The 21,824-nt window shown below is 43.9% G+C and overlaps 1 protein-coding gene across 2 annotated transcripts in view; it reads right to left on the bottom strand.

Moving 5' to 3' along the window:
- Positions 1-21,824, bottom strand: part of LOC138525590 (E3 ubiquitin-protein ligase TRIM39-like) — a 301,399-nt gene that overhangs the window by 131,387 nt on the left and 148,188 nt on the right. For both annotated transcript variants that reach the window (XM_069635632.1, XM_069635631.1), the window contains one exon: positions 17,591-17,803. In XM_069635632.1, coding sequence (XP_069491733.1) covers positions 17,591-17,803 — 213 coding nt within the window. The remainder of the gene's footprint in view (positions 1-17,590; positions 17,804-21,824) is intronic.

The raw sequence follows: 21,824 nt of genomic DNA, 5'->3' as shown, positions 1-21,824 counted from the left end.
AAGCGCAAAATGCGGGTGTAAGACTGGTTTTCGATGTAGCTAAGAACACCCATATTTTGTGTCTCCGCCGATCACTACATTGGTTAGACATTTAAAATCGGGTGTCTGGTTTACAAATGCCTAGCTGGGTTGGCACCAGTCTACTTGATAAATGAATTGAAGAGCTATCAACCTATTCGGACCCTTAGGTCTGACGACCAACTCCTTCTTGTTATTTCTAGGACGAACTGCAGATCAAGAGGAGATCAGTGTTTTTCAGTGGCCGGAACTAGACTATGGAACAGTCTTCCGTTGAGCCTAAGACAGGCAAATTCTCTGCTGAGTTTCAGAGCAGGTTTAAAAATCTATTTTTTTAAGTATACTGGGTGTCTGTGGTCTTGTTCAGCATCCTCTTTTTCTGATGTTATTTTTCTCAAGATCAATGCTCTTCTATCATTATATTGTACCATCTGTGCCAGGATTCGATTAAGTTCGTTGTGTGCACGTTACAAATGCTTCAAATTCAAATTCCAGTGAACAATTTAAAGCCAACGTGTTTCGGAATTCTTATCCTTCTTCAGGGCATTTGGAGCTAGAAGTTCTTTATGTGTCTAGTTGTTCTATACCTGTGAATCTAACAGGTACCAATACTTAATCAGATATTCAAAATATACACAAGTGCCGTTTAAAGCATTCAGCAAGGTGAATTACATTTCCTGTTACTGACCTGTGTGTCTTAATTTACTGCGTACCATCCTGTCTCTTCAGACTCTACAGACAAAAGCAGGAATGAGGTCCCATTATTGCCCTGTATCCATGTGTCCGGGAGGCGGAAAAAGGCATACGCTCACTTTCGGACCATGCTCCCATGCTGGTGACCCTAGCAATACTGGATAGATCGGTGGTGCCCAGTCGTCCTTGGAAACTGTACGACCCAGTACTCAGGGGAAGTAATCTCCAATTACCTTAAAGAAAATGAAGGGGCGAACTTGTAAGTAGGACAGCAGCATATACCAGAGCGAGGACGCAAGTCCGCGAGGGGCTGGAAAAGGAGGTATCCCGGGCCGAGCAGGAGCACAAGAAGTCAGGATCCTGCAGAGCAATGCAAGCTCTGAGGGTGGCGCGTAAGCAGCTGGAAGCACATCTGGCAGACAGAACACCTCAGGCAATATTGAAAACTAGGCAGTTTTATAATGCCAAGTGGAATCATGCCAACCGGTTGTTGTTGACCATGCTGCGCAAACTCCAATCCCGGAACTCAGTTCAGGCTTTGCAGGATACAAACGGGGTGTTACAGCGGGATGAGCCTGCCAAAGTGAGCATCTTTGAAGCACACTTTGCGGCAGCATTTAAAGCGGAGCTCCACCTGGAGGAGTCCCAGGACCGCTATTTGAGGGATGCTCACCTGCCTCGCCTCTCACTAGCAGACCAAGAGACCCTTGAGACGCCTATATCATCGGGGGAGGTGGAATGGGCTATAAAAATCTCTGAAAAACAAGGCCCCCGGGTGCCGATGACTTCTCAGCCCCCTTCTACAAGAAGTTCTGTAACATTCTAGTCCCCCCCCCCCGGTGAGGTTGTTCAACTCCTTCAAGACCACCAGCAGGGTCACTCCATCTATGGGGGCCTCGACTACTGTCTTGCTCCCTAAACCAGGGAAGGACCCTACACTCTGCAATTCATATCACCCTACTGCACTCACTAATGTGGACTCGAAGTTCTACTCAGAAATAGTGGCACGGCGCATGATAGGGGTTCTACCTGGGCTTGTAGATGAGGATCAGAAGGGATTAATACAGGGCAGGGGGCACAGGATAATGTGCAACGCGTATTGGGGTTGGTGAAGGTGGGTAGGATGTTGGGCCTTGATCTGGGGATCATCACGCTGGACGACCATAAAGCCTGCAACAGAGTGGACTGAGGCTACCTGAGGAGGGTTCTGGAGAGCTTTGGGTTTGCACCAGGGTTCATCTGTTGGGTTATGGTGATCTAGCAGCACCAATCCACATGCCTCTGCGTCCACGCTAACCTTCACAAGAGGCACGAGACAGGGCTGCCGGCTGTCCCCGTTAATTTTCGCCTTATGCACGGAGTCACTCGCTGACCGCATTAGGACTAATGAGGCTATCGAGGGTTTGAGGGTAGGGGGTACAGACTATAAAGTGTGCCTTTATGCGGACGACATCCTGCTGACCCTGAGCAAGGACCCCTGGAGGAACTAGAGTTCGGCTGGGCCTCTGGCTTTCAGGTAAACTACAGCAAGTCGCATGGTCTGGATGTGCCCCTCACGCCCCAGGAGAAAGCGGGCATAGGAGCGATGGCCCCTATACAATGGACCCGGGATTCTATCCCGTAACTGGGGGTTTGCATCTCGAGTAAGCCGTCTGAAGTATATCATACCAATTTTCCCTTTATGTTCCTTGAACTATCCAGGGATCAGGGGAAGTGGGGACATCAAGAAATCTCCTAGTTCAGTCGCATCGCAGCAGTCAAAATTAACCTTGTCCCACGTTTGCACTACCTGTGCTCAGCAGTGGCAGTGAGAGTCCCGGACTCAGATCTTCGTTCACTTCAGGGGAAGATCCTTGGCTTCATTTAGGGGGAACAAGCGGGCTAGAATATCCAAGAGGGTTTTGCTAAAACCAGCGAGGGTGGGGGCTTTGGTGGTCCCAGATGTGTTTCGCTATGACCTTGCAGTGCAACTTTTGCATGCTTTCACCTGGGGAGGGTCCACCCCAACGGCAAAAGAGTCGGAGAGTTTCAGGTATACGCAGCTAAGGCACTGGGCCTCCCACCCAAACACGAGGAGGTCTCTCTCTGCCCTCAAACTGACCTTACAGGAGAGTACCATTGTGGGGCGGACCTCAAAGTTATACAAGCTCCTGGACATAGGAGAGCCTGTCATGCGCTTGCCATATATGTCTAAATGGAAAAATGACCTGGGGAGCCCCATCGAGGATGAAGCATGGCTGAGAATATGGGGCTGGATGCTCAAGTCCTCCCGTTGTGTCACAGACAGGGAATGTTATTTTATGTTACATATACTTGTTAAGCGCACTTTCTCCCAAGGGAATCTTGGCGCTAGCAGCCTCAGACAGCAATTTTTATAGAGAGGCTTCAGTGACCGGCGGAAAGTGAGTTGGTCTGCTGTCGCACGGAGCGAGTAGGGGAGGGCGTTCCAGGCCTTTGCAGCAGCCACCGAAAAGGCACGACGGCCCATACGGAATAGTCTGATACGAGGGACAGGCACCTGGAGGGTGAACTGAGATCAAAGACAAAGAGCAGGCACATAGCGCGCAAACTTTGCCTGTATATATTCTGTCCCTAAGCCATAGAAGGCACGAGGAACAATGCACATGGACTTGAAAAGGATCCACTTCTCAACAGGCAGCCAATGGAGCTGTCTCAGCAGAGGAGATACATGGGCGCCAAACGGGGGGTTGAGAATGGCCCTGGCTGCAGCATTCTGAAGCAGCTGAAGCCGATTGATGAAAAAACGAGGCTGAGCTAAGTAGAGCGAGTTGCAGTAGTCCATTGTGCTCAAAACAAGCGCAGCCACCACAGGAGCTTGACATTTAGCCGGAATAAAAGGAAGAACTTTCCGAAGGATGCGTAGCTTGAAGCCACAACCTGCTCATCCATAGAGAGGGATGTAGTGATTTTATCCCCCAGATTCCTAACTGAGGTTGATGGCAAAGGGAAAGGACCAAGGGAGACAGGCCAACAATCAGTTGTCCAGAACAGAAGGAGAGATGAGAGGGGGTTCCAACAACAAGAACCTCAGTTTTGTTCCCATTTAATTGGTCGCCATCCAGGCACCCATGTCCTGAAGACACCGCCTAAGCCGCGCCGCTGTGTCAGATCGAATGAGATCCAGGCGGGCCAAGATTTGTGTATCATCAGCATAGGAATAGTAGCGGAACCCATAGGATAGGATAAGAAGCAGAAGGGGCCTAATATAAATATTGAATAGTATATGAGAAAGAGCGGATCCCTGCAGGACTCCGCAGGAAAGGAGTACTGGTTTGTCATGGAAAGGAGGAAGAGAAACTAACTGGGAGCGACCGGCCAGGAAGGCCGAGAACCACCCAAGAACTTGGAAAGAAAGACCAGCCGCAGAGAGACGGGAGATCAGGGTGGGGTGATCGACCGTGTTGAAAGCAGCTGAGAGAGCTAACAAAAGAGCTGCTACGACACCACCCTGATCGATCAGGTGAACTAAGTCATCCAGCACAGAGTTCAGGGCTGATTCCGTGCCCCTCCCAGGCCAAAACCCAGATTGGAAAGAGTCGGAAAACCCAGAGGACTCCAGGAAGTTGTAAAGCAGGGAATGTAAGTTTAGCTACAGATGGTATCTTACCTCTGAGAGGCTGCATCACACGTACAGTAGTTACCCTGCTACCTGCTGGCAGGGCTGTGATTCAGTGGAAGGAGGTGCTAGCTAGAATAAAAGAAATCACAGGGTTGACCCTCCCTATGGACCCACACGTGGTGTTTTTAGGGCACACGGGTGGTGGGTTGTTCCCCCTTACTGGTCCAATGGCAGCCTTAATTGGTCATCTGCTTCGGGCAGCGAAGCTGGTCATTGCCCGCAGCTGGAAGTCGGCTGAGGGCTTGGTGGTTCAAATATGGTGGGTCAAGACCTGGGACATACTGGTGGCAAATAAAATCACAGCACAATATGAGGGGCGTTATCCAAAGTATGTTTTGGCGTGGGCCCCGTTCATTGGCTATGCCGAATGATACCCTGCAATGGCCACTAGTCTCCAATAATGCATAATTTCTCTCCTCTGTGATTTCTCCTTACCCATGTAAGCAGGGAGGAGGTGGTTGGAACGAACATTGTTCTTTGGCTTTCGTCAGCTGTGTTATTACTACAGATTGCTGATAAACTGGCGAGTTAGTAGGTGTTTCCAAGATCATGTGGGGGGCAACCAGACTTGGTCGCAGCTAACACAAGACTTTACCACAATGGTGGCCCGGGAAGCCTGCAGATCCGGGGGCTGTGTTTTCAAAAGCTATCATACTGCACTGTATCCAATGTGAAGCATGTTACTGTACTCACCACATGTTAATTTAAATAAAAGTTGTTTAAAAAAAAAAAGAAAAGCAGTGCTCACGGCCAACCTAATGACATGCCATCTAGCTAGACCTGCTGTAAAATACTTTGGGTTCTTTGTAGGGAATGAGTTGATTCAACCTCAGACAGATAAAGTTAAAGCAGTTGTGTAAACTTCATCTCCAAAATCTAAAAAGCAATTATGAGCTTTTCAAGGCCTTGTTGGTTATTATCGCAGATTTATTCCAAATGATTCTTCTATGTCTGCCCCTCTTGCTGATAAACTTTAAAATGCTGAACCACAGAAACTTCGATGGTAGCCGGAAGATCAAAAATGTTTTGAGCATTAAAACACATATTATGCAATGAGCCTATTCTGAAGGTAGCAGATTTCAATACACCCTTTATTTTGCAGAGTGACGCCTCACATCTTGGTCTTGGGGGCAGTGGTATCTCAAAGTCATGATGGTATAGAACATCCTAGTCTCTTTATTAGTAGGAAATTGTTTACCCGGCAAAAGAACTATGCCACTCTAGAATTGGAAGCCCTTGCCATCAAATGGCCTGTAACCTACTTGAAATACTATTTAATGGGTAGGAAGTTCAAATTAGTTACTGATCTTAAATGGTTAAGTTTACGGAAAGATATCAATGCCTTTTGATCCCTGCAAAATTCCAGCGGGTCAACATGTACTCGAGGTTGACAAAAAAATAAGGAATGTTAAGAAAATCACACCAGATGCTTTTGCTGCTGCGATCTCTCCTAGCTTTGCTAAACTAGCATCCATCACTGATGAGCTAGTTGGTCAGTTTCAGAAGGACATTACAGTAGCCATCGACTGGCTTGCCCCAGAGTGAACAAAAGTAATTAAGACAGAGGCAAAGAGGAATAAATGGTTCACTGATGATGTCACCTGTGCCAGGAAGCAAAAGAGGGTCAGTGGACATTCTTGGCATAGAAACCCCTGCCAGGCACTCGTCATATAAGAAGGCGGATAAGGATTACATACAAGCCATTATCTTGACTGAAAAGGCTGTCTATAACCTCAGAATAACAAACGCAAGGTTATGTTCTAGAGAACTCTCCCTTGTACTTAAAGAGCTGGAAGGAAAAAAGGCTAAGACCCCAGAGGTGGAAATAAGTGTCAAAATATCCAGGACAAGTTGACCATGAAAGTGTCAAAGCACCAACAATATATTATACCTCAACAATTGGCCATGGGGGTCATAACTCTGCTTCTGCTCCATCTGATCCTCTGTGTCCTTACCCCAATGACAGAGGAACAGACAGATTACCGAAAGTGAGACACTTAGAATTGTCAAAGACCTAAAATCTACATCTTGCATAGGGGACATTTGCCTGGCAAAGATTATTCAGGACTCCCTTGACCTTTTGATTCCCTGGATTACCAAAATTGCAAACGCCTCATTCAGGCACTCTCACATCCCAATCTGCCTTAAGGAGTCCTGGATTACACCCCTCCTAAAGAATGGAAAATCTGGACCCGGCATTGGCTGGACATTTTAGGTCTATAACCTACGTGCCATTTCTCCTGAAGATTGTGGATTGTATGGCCTATCTGCAGTTTCAAGAGTTAATTGAGAGCAATAATCTGTTGGGTCTACGCCAATCTGGATTTTGTGCCATGCATGGTACGGAGACAGCCTTACTAGATTTAAGATCTAACATCAGAAGCATTGTTGAGAAGGGTCAGACTGCTCTCCTTATGCTGCTTGACCTCTCAGCGTATTTTGATTGGGTGGACTAGGCAATCTTGGCTCTTAGGCTCAGTGAAATCGCAGGTTGCTCAGAAGGTGCTATCAAAGAACAGTCTCTTTTTTGAGCCCTCGTACTGCTAGGGTAGCGATTGATAACTACCAAGCCTGTCCCATCACCCTTTCATATGGCAGTCTACAAGTCTCCTGTCTCTCTCAAATTCTGGTCAATATCTACACCAAGCTCCTTTTTCGACCTATTGGGCAGGCTTGGTGCTAGATTTACAAACTACGCAGATGACACACAGATCGTTATGGAGCTATCTGGTGATTACTCGCAAGACTCTGAGTACTTAAACCACATTTATCCAGCAATTTAATCATGATAGCTACCAATTCCCTAGCCCTGAATGACAACAAAACAGAGCTGTTGATTGTAGTCTTGGGTCCATGGTTGAAGAAACTGGACTCTCAGTATAGCCGTATCTTGATTACTAGTTGTACCATCATGGTGGCTAACTGTTATGTAAGGAAGGCATGGTTATCAGACTTACGACAGACACAAGGAGTACAATCCACCGGGTGTTTATTGAACAGTATATGGTTAAGATAAACACCTCATCTAAACCTAAATCTAAGATGGGAGCAAGCTACAACCAACAAAATAAAGAAAACGCTGTCCTAGTGGTGTTGTGTCAAAACAAAATGGCCTATACTAATAAACCTATTGCCAAATCCTTACTCTATATACCAAAAGGGTGTGGGATAATGATATGTATAACATAGCAGTGTAGCGCAAACTGAAATGTTCAAAGGGTTTTGGAAGTTCAGGACTGCTGAACAAGTACACTCCCTTCCCCGCGTTACATCACAGGACAAGGCGGAACAGTGGCATGACTGTGAGCACCCCTTAAGTCTATAGGCATCAGGAAGCAGTTTCTTCAGAAAAGGCAGGATCCCTCGAATTTCTTGCCCTTCCGTTCTGCCTTCCTGCTCGCTTCGGTTGCCCTTCTCGCCTTGCTCGCCTTGCCTGTCTTGCTCTCATTTAGGGTCTCCCTCTGCAAGGTTTGGACCACTCCCAAAGTTCACAAAGGTTCTTGAAGGGTCTCCTTCTGCTTCTGCGGGGCTCAGACTAGTCTTAATGATTTAGGATTTTGTGTCCCTTAAGGCACCTGGTTGGTTTTTGCTCTTGCTTCGCAGCTCCCCAAAACGACATTCTCTGACTTTTGGAGCTGTAGGAGCTTCAATGGGGATAGGTCTTGAGGTCAGGGTCTAATCGCCTGCCCCTCAGAGACCTGTACTCACCTGCTTTTGCCCAGGGGAGGAGCGTTGGTGTGGCACCGCCAGGAGATCCCAGCTGCCCCTGGTTTTGCCTCCTGGAGGTACATGTCTCTCCCCTCACTGCAGCCTCTCCTGCACTCAAAGGTCCAGTGTGTTGGTTTTCTCCTCCTCCAGGTCTCTCAGGGCCTCTGCAGCTCAACTGATCTTCCTCTGCCATCTGGAAACCTTCCCCCATCCCCGCCTCACCCAAAGTGTGCTTTCCTGCTCCGCCTTTTATACTGCCTGGGAGAGTCAAGTGAAGTCAGGTGTGAGTAGTTAAAGAGGGAGGCCTGATTTAGCCTGGCCTCATTACTGGGACAATTTGCTGTAGGAAGGGGAGAGTCTGTTTTCTGTGTCTGAGTGTGTTCCCTTTTTTTTGGAAATCTTCATCCTCCCAGTTTCTCTCTTCCTCGTCTCAATGTTTACATGGAACAGGAGGGGGTTTGGAAGGTCAGTGCATCTGACACAGTAGGATGGGGAAGGGGTCTCAAAGGAAAGGTTATACTCTGCTCCCCGAGGTTCTGTACAGTGAAAATGCCTTGGGTTTTTCACAGTCAAAACCCTTGGCGTCTACATGGATTCACAGCTCTCGAAGAACCAGGTCTTTCACCTGTGCTCAACATGTGCATATATCACCAGGTTGCTGAGACAGATCAGGCCTTTTCTTTCTGAAGAAAAAGGGCTTTGTTGTCCACAGCACTCATTAACGCCAGATTGTACTATTGTGATAGCCTATTGGTAGGACATACACAAGCTAATCTACATACATTACAAATGATCCAAAATGGAGCAGTGAGGGCTGTGCTTGGTCTTTGTAACAGGGCCACGTTACTTGGTCCAGACGCTCCTTGCATTGGCTTCCTGTGAAACATAGGATCTCACACAAAATCCTCACGTTGACACATACATGCTAATATGGTAAGGCCCCCACAGTACCTGGTTGACCGTGTGAAGGCTGTTCCTTTCAATAGATCACTACGGTCAAACAGCTATAAAAACCCTATAGCGACACATTTTAAACTACTGAAGTTTGAGTGGTGCACGTTTTGATTTATAGGGCCCTAGGACATGGAATGCCTTGCTATCCACCAAACAGTCTATCCCTTCTTTGGCTGCTTTTAAGAGAGCAGTTAATGCTCACTTATTTAACATATATCAGTTGCATCCTTAGCCGATTTGTCTCATCTCTGTGCATTTATGTTTTATGGAAAAAGTGGATAACACACTAAGCACACCCTATTGTTGATAGTCTTATTGCATATTGGCCGTATACATTTTATCAAGAGATTGTAACAAATGGTGGGTTAAGTCGAGGTGCAGGGGAGAGGTGCTCAGCCTTGGTACCTAGGCTGGAGATAAAAGACAAAAAGAGAATGTTTTCCTAATAGGAAAGCTTCGTCCCCTGCACACTATCTGGAAGGCCGAAGCCTAATGGTAATTAGAGAGTAGGTGGCATATAAGACAGGTTACCACCCTGAATTAACAAAGATGTAAAAACTTTTTAGGTATCTAAAATATATTCAGAATTTCACCAAAGAATTCAATTTGACAATTTCAAAAATATATTCAAAAGCAATACAATTTATTATTCATACACAAATAGTTGGCCCAACGTGTTTCGAGTTGCAAAGACTCTTCATTAGGGGCATGTTTTCTTTATCTATAACATTTCTATAAAGAAAAGAAACATTTTTAATGTAAACAATGTATTAAATTAAATGTTTCTACTCAAAACAAGCAATCTTCAAAAAACAACTTCATTTTAACGGCATCTCAGAATTACAGAATGACACTCAATTCCTAAGATTTAAACTGTGCAGTACATAGTTCTTATGGACTTCATAATGTAGAGATTCCCTTATCCAGAGGTACCCTGCATTTGGATGTATTTATTTCTATGGCTTGTGCATAGTTGAGGCTTCCTAGTCTATACCAATTAGGTGCAAGTCTAAGTGTCCTAAATATTTATCTCGCTGGTGCTTGAAAATCACCACTCAAGGCTGATGAACTAAAATGCCATAAGCCTTATTAATTCCAACACAAAGGTTAGGTTAGTAAAACATGTGATGACAAGTAGTTAAGTTACTTAGTCCCCTAGGGATCTGCTTATTTATATAATAAGCTGTTATAAAATCTTACCACTTTAAAAATAGCCAAGGAAGATGGAATGTCTTGAGTGGCCATTGATGGTGTTTGACTTGTGGTTGCTTAACAACGCTTTTCATTTATTCATGACTGGGAGAGTTTCATAGTCTGGATTGCTAAGGCCAGAAAGAGAGAATAGCTATAAAAGTACAAAACAAAATTGTTGCTAATAATCACACCTAAAAACAAGTGGGATACCCTTGCACATCATGGGTCTTAAAGTGGTCCAGAAGATGGAATAACCAATCAAGTGTCACTGAATCTCTTTTCTGATTTACAGCTCGTTCTGCAGGACTGTTCAAGAACAGTCAGCATCCAAGGAAGATACCCTGTGGAGCCAAGGTGGAGAGGGATAAGTGTGGAGTGATTTGAGGTAGGCTAACAAAAATATATTTTGGCCATATGTAAATATACAAAAGGAAAGTGCAATTTTAAAGGATGGTGATGGCGACTGAACTTACTTTTTGTTTCTTTTTAGCGGATCCCTCTCGAGGAGTGGCTTCTGGTCGGACTGAAGCTGGCGAGGCGTCTGCCTTTTTGTGACAACAGGTGTCTTTATATACGATTATGTCATCTGACGTCATATTTTGGGAGGTGTGACTTTTTCGCGCACGCGTGATAAACGCTGTAGTGTTATGATGGGCAACCGTGGCTCACAGAGAAGGATACAGACATTCCTCTCTGTCGGCTGTGCGCTCCTGAATTAATGTGCACTACTGGAATTAGATGTAAGAAATGCAGGCCGCATTTGAGAATAATACTAGACTTTATGACGTCATTCGCGCATGCGCGAGTAACGTCATCAGGATTTTTTCAAAGTGTGTGTATCACTCGTGAAGGAGTGAAAGGCACTAGTGTAAGTGAACCAGTAAAGGTATAGTGTGGACCAGGATTTAAACGGGATCTTCCGTTGATAACCTACCAAGAAGTATATATGATGATCTTTGAACAGTTGTCTGCCTGATACAGATAGGCAGAAATGTCTTCAAGATAGTGGGCGCTAGCCCAACAGTTGTTTAAGTATTATACATAGTAATAGTTAGAAGCATCACATAGTGCATGCTTGTTCATAAGAATGTTTGCAAATTGTCTGTCTGTTGTAAACTGGCAGAAATGCCTAAAGAGAGTGTGGGTATTGGCCCCATGGTAAGTTTTAAGTACCGTACCTAGTAGGCACTACAACCAGCTGTACAAAGCACTCAGACCTATCTAAAAGATACTACACACTTTTTGAATATCATTAACTCTGTCAACCTCACAGAGGATTGCCTAATTCTTTTTACAATGGACGTTAACAGCCTATATACTTCGATACCACACAGAGAAGGGATAGAAGCATTGGAATGTTTTTTACTGGAAAACGACAACATTAACATTCACAAGGTACTAGCCATAGAATTGATTAATATCATTCTATACAATAACTACTTTAGACACAATGGACAATTTTATCTCCAAATTGCAGGTACCTCTATGGGATCATCAGTGGCACCTTCATATGCGAACATTTTCATGTATCAATTTGAAACCAAGTTTGTTCTACAAAATCAACAATGGAAAGACAAAATTAAATGCTGGCAATGTTACATTGACGACATTTTCGGAATATGGATAGGCACAGAAAGCGAACTTCTTCAATTCTGGAAATATCTGAACACCTGCAACGAAAGAATTGGCTTCACAATAGAAATTGGGAAACCTACAGTCAACTTTCTGGATGTTACAGTAGAAAGGTTTGGACGAAGTCTCAAGACAAAAATATATAGGAAACCCACAGATGTAAACAGCTGTTTGCATCATAGCAGCTTCCACCCAAAACATCTGAAGGAAAACCCCCCCTACAGTCAACTCCTGAGAGTGAAACGAATCACATCTGATATAGCCACATTACAAATGGAATATGAAACCATGCAAAATCGTTTCATCGAAAGAGGTTATCCGGGTGAAACTATACAGAAAGCCATAACAAGAACTGAATCACAGGAAAGTGATTAGTAACAGCAAACCGGATCCCAAGAATTTGATACATTCATTGAAATATTCCAGACAAAGTTTTCAGGTTTAAAGAATAATACATAAAAACTGGGACCTGATTAAGTCAGATAAAACCCTATTAGAATTATTTCCGGATCCCCCAATGATGGTGTACAAACGAGGAAAAAACCTGCGGGACCAACTCATGAAAGCAGAAAGGCCAAAAAAAACACTACAAACAACATTTATCAAGCAAAAACCAGGAACACACCCATGTCTCCATTGCCAACATTGTAATAACATCATTAAAGGAGACTACGTACGACATCCCAATACAGGCAAAAAAAGCAACCTGAGGGACTATGCCACATGTGACAGCAGAAATGTCGTCTATGCCATCCGTTGCCCATGCGGAGTCTACTACATAGGCAAAACCAACAGAAAAGCCAAAGAAAGGTCGACGGAGCATAAGTCCTCCATTAGAACAAAGAACATTAAATCCCCTGTATTCAGACATTTCAGGGACCACAACCATAACATTTCACAAATGAAAATGATTATACTGGAAGTACTACACCCACTCCCAAGAGGTGGTGACCTACAAAAACAACTTTCGCAAAGGGAACTATTTTGGATCCAACAACTTGATGCCATGACCCCCCTAGGTATGAACGAAGACTATTACCTTGGACCATTCCTCTAAATTTCTATATAATATCCACCCCTCCTATTGGCTTAACTAGTAGGGTCTTCACTGCTCCTTTGTTCTGTAATTCTCCTATCAAATAACCTTATTACCCATATGCTTTACCGGGTTAATACAGATGGAATAGAAATCTTGATTAAAGCTACCCAATTGGGTTACTGCTTACACTGTCCACTGTCAATATTCTTGTTATTTATCTTTATGAGAATGTTCTGTCAGATGTTTTTTTATAAAGATTGTACACCCATGAAATTGGGATAGCAACAACACAATGCCCGAGGATTGTTAAATAGTCTCAGAGTCCGAGTCATTTGGATGTAGATCATGTGAAAAAATGTTTATTTATTTATATCCAGAAATCTATTTTTTAAACATCCATTTACTGACATGTACTGAGTGATGACCCTATCTGCTACTAGGTACGGTACTTAAAATTTACCATGGTGCCAATACCCACACTGTCTTTAGGCATTTCTGCCAGTTTACAACAGACAGACAATTTGCAAACATTCTTATGAACAAGCATGCACTATGTGATGCTTCTAACTATTACTATGTATAATACTTAAACAACTGTTGGGCTAGCGCCCACTATCTTGAAGGCATTTCTGCCTATCTGTATCAGGCTGACAACTGTTCAAAGATCATCATATGTACTTCTTGGTAGGTTATCAACAGAAGATCCCGTTTAAATCCTGGTACACACTATACATTTACTGGTTCACTTACACTAGTGCCTTTCACTCCTTCACGAGTGATACACGCACTTTGAAAAAATCCTGATGACGTTACTCGCGCATGCGTGAATGACGTCACAAAGTCTAGTATTATTTTCAAATGCAGCCCACATTTCTTACATCTAATTCCAGTAGTGCACATTAATTCAGGAGCGGCACAGAGAGGAATGTCTGTATCCTTCTCTGTAAGCCACGGTTGCCCATCATAACACTACAGCGTTTATCACACATGCGCGAAAAACGTCACACCTCCCAAAATATGACAGTGACGTCACTCGCGCATGCGCGAGTGACGTCAGATGACATAATCGTATATAACGACACCTGTTGTCACAAAATGGCAGATGCCTCGCCAGCTTCAGTCCGACCAGAAGCCGCTCCTCGAGAGGGATCCGCTAAAAAGAAACAAAAAGTAAGTTCAGTCGCCATCGCCATTCTTTAAAATTGCACTTTCCTTTTGTATATTTACAAAATAGTATACTTACCCATTCTCTTTTGGCTATACAGCTAAAAATTTGAAATATGCCCAAAATATATTTTTGTTAGCCTACCTGAAATCACTCCACACTTATCCCTCTCCACCTTGGCTCCACAGGGTATCTTCCTTGGATGCTGACTGTTCTTGAACAGTCCTGCAGAACGAGCTGTAAATCAGAAAAGAGATTCAGTGACACTTGATTGGTCATTCCATCTTCTGGACCACTTTAAGACCCATGATGTGCAAGGGTCTCCCACTTGTTTTAAGGTGTGATTATTAGCAACAATTTTGTTTTGTACTTTTATAGCTAGTCTCTATTTCTGGTCTTAGCAATCCAGACTATGAAACTCTCCCAGTCATGAATAAATGAAAAACGTTGTTAAGCAACCACAAGTCAAACACCATCAATGGCCACTCAAGACTTTCCATCTTCCGTGGCTATTTTTAAAGTGGTAAGATTTTATAACAGCTTATTATATACATAAGCAGATCCCGGGGGGACTAAGTAACTTAATTACTTGTCATCACATGTTTTACTAACATAACCTTTGTGTTGGAATTAATAAGGCTTATGGCATTTTAGTTCATCAGCCTTGAGTGGTGATTTTCAAGCACCAGCGAGATAAATATTTAGGACACTTAGACTTGCACCTAATTGGTATAGACTAGGAAGCCTCAACTATGCACAAGCCATAGAAATAAATACATCCAAAGGCAGGGTACCTCTGGATAAGGGAATCTCTACATTATGAAGTCCATAAGAACTATGTACTGCACAGTTTAAAACTTAGGAATTGGGTGTCATTCTGTAATTCTGAGGTGCCGTTAAAATGAAGTTGTTTTTTGAAGATTGTTTGTTTTGAGTAGTAAAATTTAATTTAATACATTGTTTACATTAAAAATGTTTCTTTTCTTTATAGAAATATTATAGATAAAGAGAACATGCTCCTAATGAAGAGTCTTTGCAACTTGAAACGCGTTGGGCCGACTATTTGTGTATGAATAATAAATTGTATTGCTTTTGAATATATCTTTGAAATTGTCAAATTGAATTCTTTGGTGAAATTCCAAATATATTTTAGATACCTAAAAAGTTTTTACATCTTTGTTAATTAAGGGTGGTAACCTGTCTTATATGCCCCCTAACTCTCTAATTACCATTAGGCTCTGGCCTTCCAGATAGTGTGCCGGGGACGAAGCTTTCCTATTAGGAAAACATTCTCTTTTCATGTATGTTTTATGTGCACCATGAGGCCTAAGGGCATGTGGCGCTATAGAAAAATTAAATAATAATAATAATAGAAAGATATTATGAAAATAATGTTACATTGTTGCATAAAAGTGCATTGCCTTGCATTTGCATGTTGCCCTGAATACGCCCCATCTATCACAACCAAAGCATTTTGCATAAAACTACGGCCACGGCTCAGATCCAGCTCCAACACACACCTCCACATCCCACGCTTCACAACCTCCAGAGCAGGTAACGCCAGCTTCCCCATAGCAGCTCCCTGTATCTGTCACTCACTTCCCGCCCACCTTAGCAATGAAACGTCCTTCCTGAAGTTCAAGAAATAATTAAAAACCTGGCTGTTTAACAAATACTAACAGCTCAAGTCCAACCCAATATGACCCCAACCTGCTTTTTACCCCGCATCTTTGTGTGAACCCACCTCTCCTGTCTCAACCTATGTAACTGTACATAATGCCAAAGATATATGTATTTGCCCAAGATGTATCTATATGCCTAAGATGCAACCAACCAAGATACCTAAAATGAATGCAATTGCTTAAGATACCCAAGATACATGTAACCGTACAAGCTCACCACGATGTATGTAACCTATGCCGTGATACCCAAGGGTTTGGGCGTGTAACCAAATGCAATAAATAAAATAAATAAATAAAATACCTAGAGGGCTGAATGTTTTTCCCACTCATAATCTGCTGTCCTTACTAGAAGTTTCAGGAGTATGGTGAAGGGTACCTTTTGGAAAGAGGTCACGCAGGTTCTGTAAAAATGTATTTATATTTAATAATTAAATTTATGTAGAGAAGTATCTTTGAATGCTTACATTTTTTAAATAAATGTGCGACAAGAAGTCTTACATCTGGACCACACGTATATGATCATGAAGTACAGATGAAAAATAAACAATTAAGGTCTTCGTTGAGGGCCTTGCAAAGTTCTAGAACTCATGTTTCCAATCTTCTGAGAAAAAATGTAAACACGGCTACAAGAATTAGCTTAAGAGACACGCATTTGTCATGTTACACAATAATAGTGTTTGGATACAAAATAGTGCTCAGATGTTAAATATTTTGGCTAACAAGAAAACTTCTGAATTGTGGATGGTTATTAATCAATGAGCAGGTTGTATTCCAAGCCAATTTGGTGAACGAGCTGGAATGGATGGAATATTACACTAATCTATATCGGGCGCCTGTGGAAGAGATCAATTATAATATAAACCTCCCGAACGGTCCTTGGAACCTAGCTTTTGAGTATGGTGATATTATTCTCCATATTAAGATCCTACGTTGATCCCAGGCTCCAAGACCAGATGCTAATCTGGTTATTAAAGCAATAGCACCTGAGGAGGTGGAGCATTACTGGTCGGGTATTGCCTGGGGTGATAATTACATGTCCGAGTGAAGTGGGCTTTAGCGTAGCCCCGGGGGCAGAACCCTACCGGTAATGCCCCCCGCCCCCTCCATAAGGGTTCTATTGCTATTAGCACCCTGGCACATTGTACCAGGGTACTAATAGTGTTTTCACTCGAGTTGAGAAACGGCGTGTCAACCATTTCTCAACTAGAGCAAAAAAAAGCAAAAGAAATGGCCGCCATGGATCGCAGTCCCTTCTCCCTTTCCGTGGTGGTCATCAAAGTGGTAGTAAAGGAATTACTGCCACTTTACCTCCATTTATACCATACTCATAATCAGGCCCAATCTCTATGTAACGAGCTAACACTCCTTTCAAATTTACCCAGAGGCATAATGTGGTGGCATAATCCTGCCCAACATGGACAACGGGAAATCCGTCGACAGGGTGAGGAGGAAAAGGAGGGGTGTGACGGCTGGCAAAACCAAATTGTGGAAAGAACAAAGGCAGCTGTGACTGCCCGAGCTTCTGCCATAATAGCGCATGTTGACACGGACATTCATAATGAACTGACATCACTTACTGGGGTGAGAGAGCTTTATGTACCATTTCTGCCACGAAGTAACTTACCACAAGAAACTGGGATATCACCACAAACAATCATTTAGATACGTGATTGATATTAAAATAGAAAATGAAAGCCTACTCTGGTACAGCAAAGAAGGTTTTAGGAGTAAAGTAAGCACAGTTTAAGGGGATCTTCTGATGTAGCCCCTACCATTAAAAACAAGTGAAAATAAACTATGAGCTGACAGACATCTAGGCGGTTGGAAATGTTGATTACACAAATCTGATTTGGCCGCTCACTGACCTTTAGTAATTCCACTGGCGACTGCTGACACCTGATCTCTAGTTCATGGATCAGTCCTGCCAGTGGGAGGTGCTGCTCCTTCTTCCCCAGATTCTCCTGCACAACGTTCTCCAGGTCCTCCTGCATGCTGTTCAACAACTTATTCTTTTCATCCTGTAGCATTGCTATCAACCAGTCCACCTCTGACATAATTCTCTGGCTTTTGATTTTTTCCTTACAGGAAACACATGTAAATCATAAAAAGTTCACTCTGTCATCTCAAAGTGTGCTACAATGAAGTCTATACATGCCATTAAAAAACAAGCAGATACAGAGACGGTGTGCTAAGCAGAAACCCCACCATTTTGAAAAAGAATAACTTCTTGTTACAGGCATCCTAGCTTACAAGATAAATCTTCATGCAAAAAGATGTGCACACACATAAAATGTAGATGTATGTATAATTTGTTAAACATCTCATAGATGGCAGTGGAACTTCCGAGTTACCGCCACTAGAGTAACTCCAAGGAGGGACAAGCTTAGGGGGAAGTTGGTTGGGGCTATGTGTACAGAAATGGCGCGCATCGAGAAGAAAAGAAGGAGTGTAAGTGTGCTGTGGGAGGGCAAGAAGACAATGATAAATGGCCAGATTACAAGGAAGGAGCAGCACATGCATGGAGATGGGGAAACCTAAGGAGGAGTTGAAGACTGTAGGATAAGGAATGATGTAAGGGGTGTGCTATTTTCAGAGCACGTCAACCCCCGCTCACATCTAGAACGGTTATTAGGAGGCTGCTATATCCAAACTCACCCAGCACCTGGCATTTGGGCCTGAAAAATGACTTAACATGTGTAGGTGCATGTACAAGGTAGCTCTTTGTCAGTGTTATATGGCAGAAAGTTTCACTAATTTAGCATTAATATTTGGTTGATACATACTTGCCAACATTCTGTGACCAAAAAGATGTAGGATTTTTGAAGTTTCAAAAATCAATAATTCCCATAACAATGACATCACAGGAAAATACATAACATACATTGTGGACACCATTTAAGTATTCTAAAATACACAACCCATCAAACAGCACAATATGGAAGGATGTTCAAATGTTAAAAATGTATAATTCTGAATGGTAACTTAACACCAAATTCAATTACATAACTTCACAGAAGAATTACACAGAGCTGGTGGGCAACGCTTTCCACTGCTCTGTAGCAGCAGCTCAGACAGTACATATTTATTGCATGTTGAATACTGAATGACATGGCGACTGATACCCCCCTCAGTCTGATAGGCAGATGCTGTGTGATGGTGTTACTCTGCCACTTGCCTTCACTGGTGGTTCACCTAAGGGTTGTCCCGGCCAGAGTGCAGGACAGTCACGTAGCTGTCGGGTCAATGGATTGGTCTGAGCCCAATCAAAGTAATCACCTACCAGTCCACTGTACAGACAGACTAATTAATGTGTTGCATGCTTTGTCCTGGAGCTTGCCTTATAGTCACATAAATTACTTGCCACTATAAAAAGCAGTAGGATCTGTCAATGAAATCTGCAGGCGGTAAGACTGCTTAAAAAGCAGTAGACTACTGCCTAAATCTGTAAGGTTGGCAAGTATGATATGAACGGATGGCACATTTGCATCTGAAAACTGCTACACAGCTCCAGTTAGTTTCCGAAATCTATGGGCCTCGCTCCGTACCGGCACCTTGTTCCAGTCCAGCATACTCTTAGTTGCGATGCTGCTAACACCGTCACCGCAATTGACCTACAGTATCCGGCAACACCGTGACCAGACACAGCAGCAAAACGCATCGGCCGTGCCTGAGACACTGGCATGGCATTAGTACATGTACATTCCGAGCACCACGTACACGGAAACACTGGCATCGACATGCCGGTAGCAGCATGATTACTGCGCCGGATACTCGCGGACCAGGCGTTAACTACACTCAGGTGTGCAGAAACAGCTCACAGGTGGCCCAAATCAACCCAAGTCACAACCATGAGCACTGCAAAAGAAAAAAAGGACCACTCCTACACCCCAAACCCCTTCCAACACTACCATGCTTGCAGGAGCAGTAGCAGTACTGGAGCTGGAGGTCGTGCATGCAGGTCTACAACTTGAAGAGGCAGAGAGGCAGAGGATGCCGCTGAGGTGAAGGAGGAGAAGGAGGTCCATCATGGCCCTGCAAAACAACAATGGCCAGCAGGTTGCAGCCTACAGGCAGCCACCCATACAACACATAAGTGTCACACCCTTCAACCTGAGCCAAGCGCAGATCCACCCCCTGTACCGGCTAGACTGGGACACCACCACATCCATAGTGGACCTGATCCATGATGACCTTGTTAGCCTCATACAGATCCGTACTGCCATCCCCCCTTGCTCAAGATAGTGTCTGTGCTACACTTCCTTGCCACGCGCATCTACCAAAACACTGTGGGTGAACTGCATGGGCTATCGCAACCCTGTTTTTTCGCGTGTCCTGTTTCAGGTTATTAATGCACTCCTGCGGCAAGTGGCAGATCACATAGGCCTACCCAGAAGAGCTGACCAGGTCAATGCCACGAAAATAGCATTCCATGCTCTTGCAGGCATGCCCAATGTGATTTATGCATTGGACTGCCCACATGTGGAGCTGGTGGCCAGGCATGCCATTGAGGCAGTGTACAGGAACCGAAAACGATACCACTCACTCAATGTGAATATGGTGTGTGATGCCCGCCACCTCATCACCCTGTGAATATATCCACATCCATCATTTTACAAGATTCATTGATGCTGGGCAACCACTCCCATGCAACACAACATGTACATCAAAACACAAGTACCCCTTCATGCATGTACTGAATCCGAATGTAATCATAAATCCTATTGTAACACAGATAAACGTTCTTACCTGTGTCAGCTCTGCTTACCAGGTCTGCAGCCCCCCGCAGGGTCTGCCGTGTTGGGCACACTGGCTGTGTCAGGCCGAATACTATCTTGCAGGCCCAGAAACATGCCAACTGGTAATGGCACCGGCAGACTTACACCCAGACAAGCCACATTTGCTTTTTGAACGTGTCATTACATTGACTTTGGTGACTGCACACACAAACCCCTAAGATCACCCTGATTGCACACAAAAATGTCCACACAATGCATGGACATCCTTTCCCACTGACAATGTGCATGTTAACATGTTCAACTATGACAAATGCTACATCTCCAGCAAATTGGATGTGAAATTTCATTGGTCAGTGAACACTATGCAGACTATTCCAACATGATACAGGCCCAACAATGACCTCACGTGCAGGTGATGCTGGATACCCATTGATGCCCTGGCTGATGACCCCCGTGAGGCAACCACATAAACAGCACAAGCAAGGATACAACTGTGCTCACATCAGGACACATTGTACGATTGAGCAGATATTTGGCCTGTTAAAGGAAAGGTTGCACTGGCTGAGCAGATCGGGAAGGGGCGGGTGGGGGCACTTATGTATGGCCCTGTGAAGGTGTGCAAGATAGTCCTGGCCTGTGCACAACATGTGTATCAGGCGCAACATCCCACTACCCCCGACATGGACATGCACCCACCAGAGTCGGAGAAGGATGACAGTGATGATGAACTATTGGCACATCTAAGGGATGCCATGGAGGGCTGTGATGCACGTGAGGCACTGATTCATCACTAGTTTTGATCACTTAACACACGCACCTGGCACAGGCCAGCTAACACACTGGGCACTGCATAGTAAATAAATCACTCACACTAAAAAAGCAATGTTCAGACATGATTTCAATGCAACACCAAATGTAATGTCTATAATGGAATATTTAACACATGTGGAACCAATACAATTGCCAAAACTATCCCTCCCCACTCCCCATCCCCAACTATCCCTCACAGCCCTCCCTCCCCAACTATCCCTCCTCACTCCCCTCCTCCCAACTATCCCTCCCTACTCCCCTCCCCAACTATCCCTCTCCACTCCCCATCCCCAACTGTCTCTCCACAACTCCTTAAACAGAACTGACAAAAGGGTACTCACGCTATAGACAGTTCTAAATTCTGTCGATTATTTAGGTGATAACTCCATAATAATTCAAGAAAAGTGCTTACAGAAAAAGTCACTGAGGGTAAACCAAAGAAGAAGTCTAGAGAGTACTGGCAATAGATTTATTGTTAAGAGCACAGTTTTTAGTTATTCAGAATCTTTACAAAAGTTAAATGAAGCAATTGAAAACAACGAAGAAAGGCATG

Source organism: Ambystoma mexicanum, chromosome 7p (genome assembly GCF_040938575.1).
Source record: "Ambystoma mexicanum isolate Mex_15411 chromosome 7p, UKY_AmexF1_1, whole genome shotgun sequence".
Classification (NCBI taxonomy): domain Eukaryota; kingdom Metazoa; phylum Chordata; class Amphibia; order Caudata; family Ambystomatidae; genus Ambystoma; species Ambystoma mexicanum.
The sequence above is the reverse complement of the archived record's forward strand: the minus strand, read 5'-3'. Positions and strand labels throughout refer to the sequence as shown.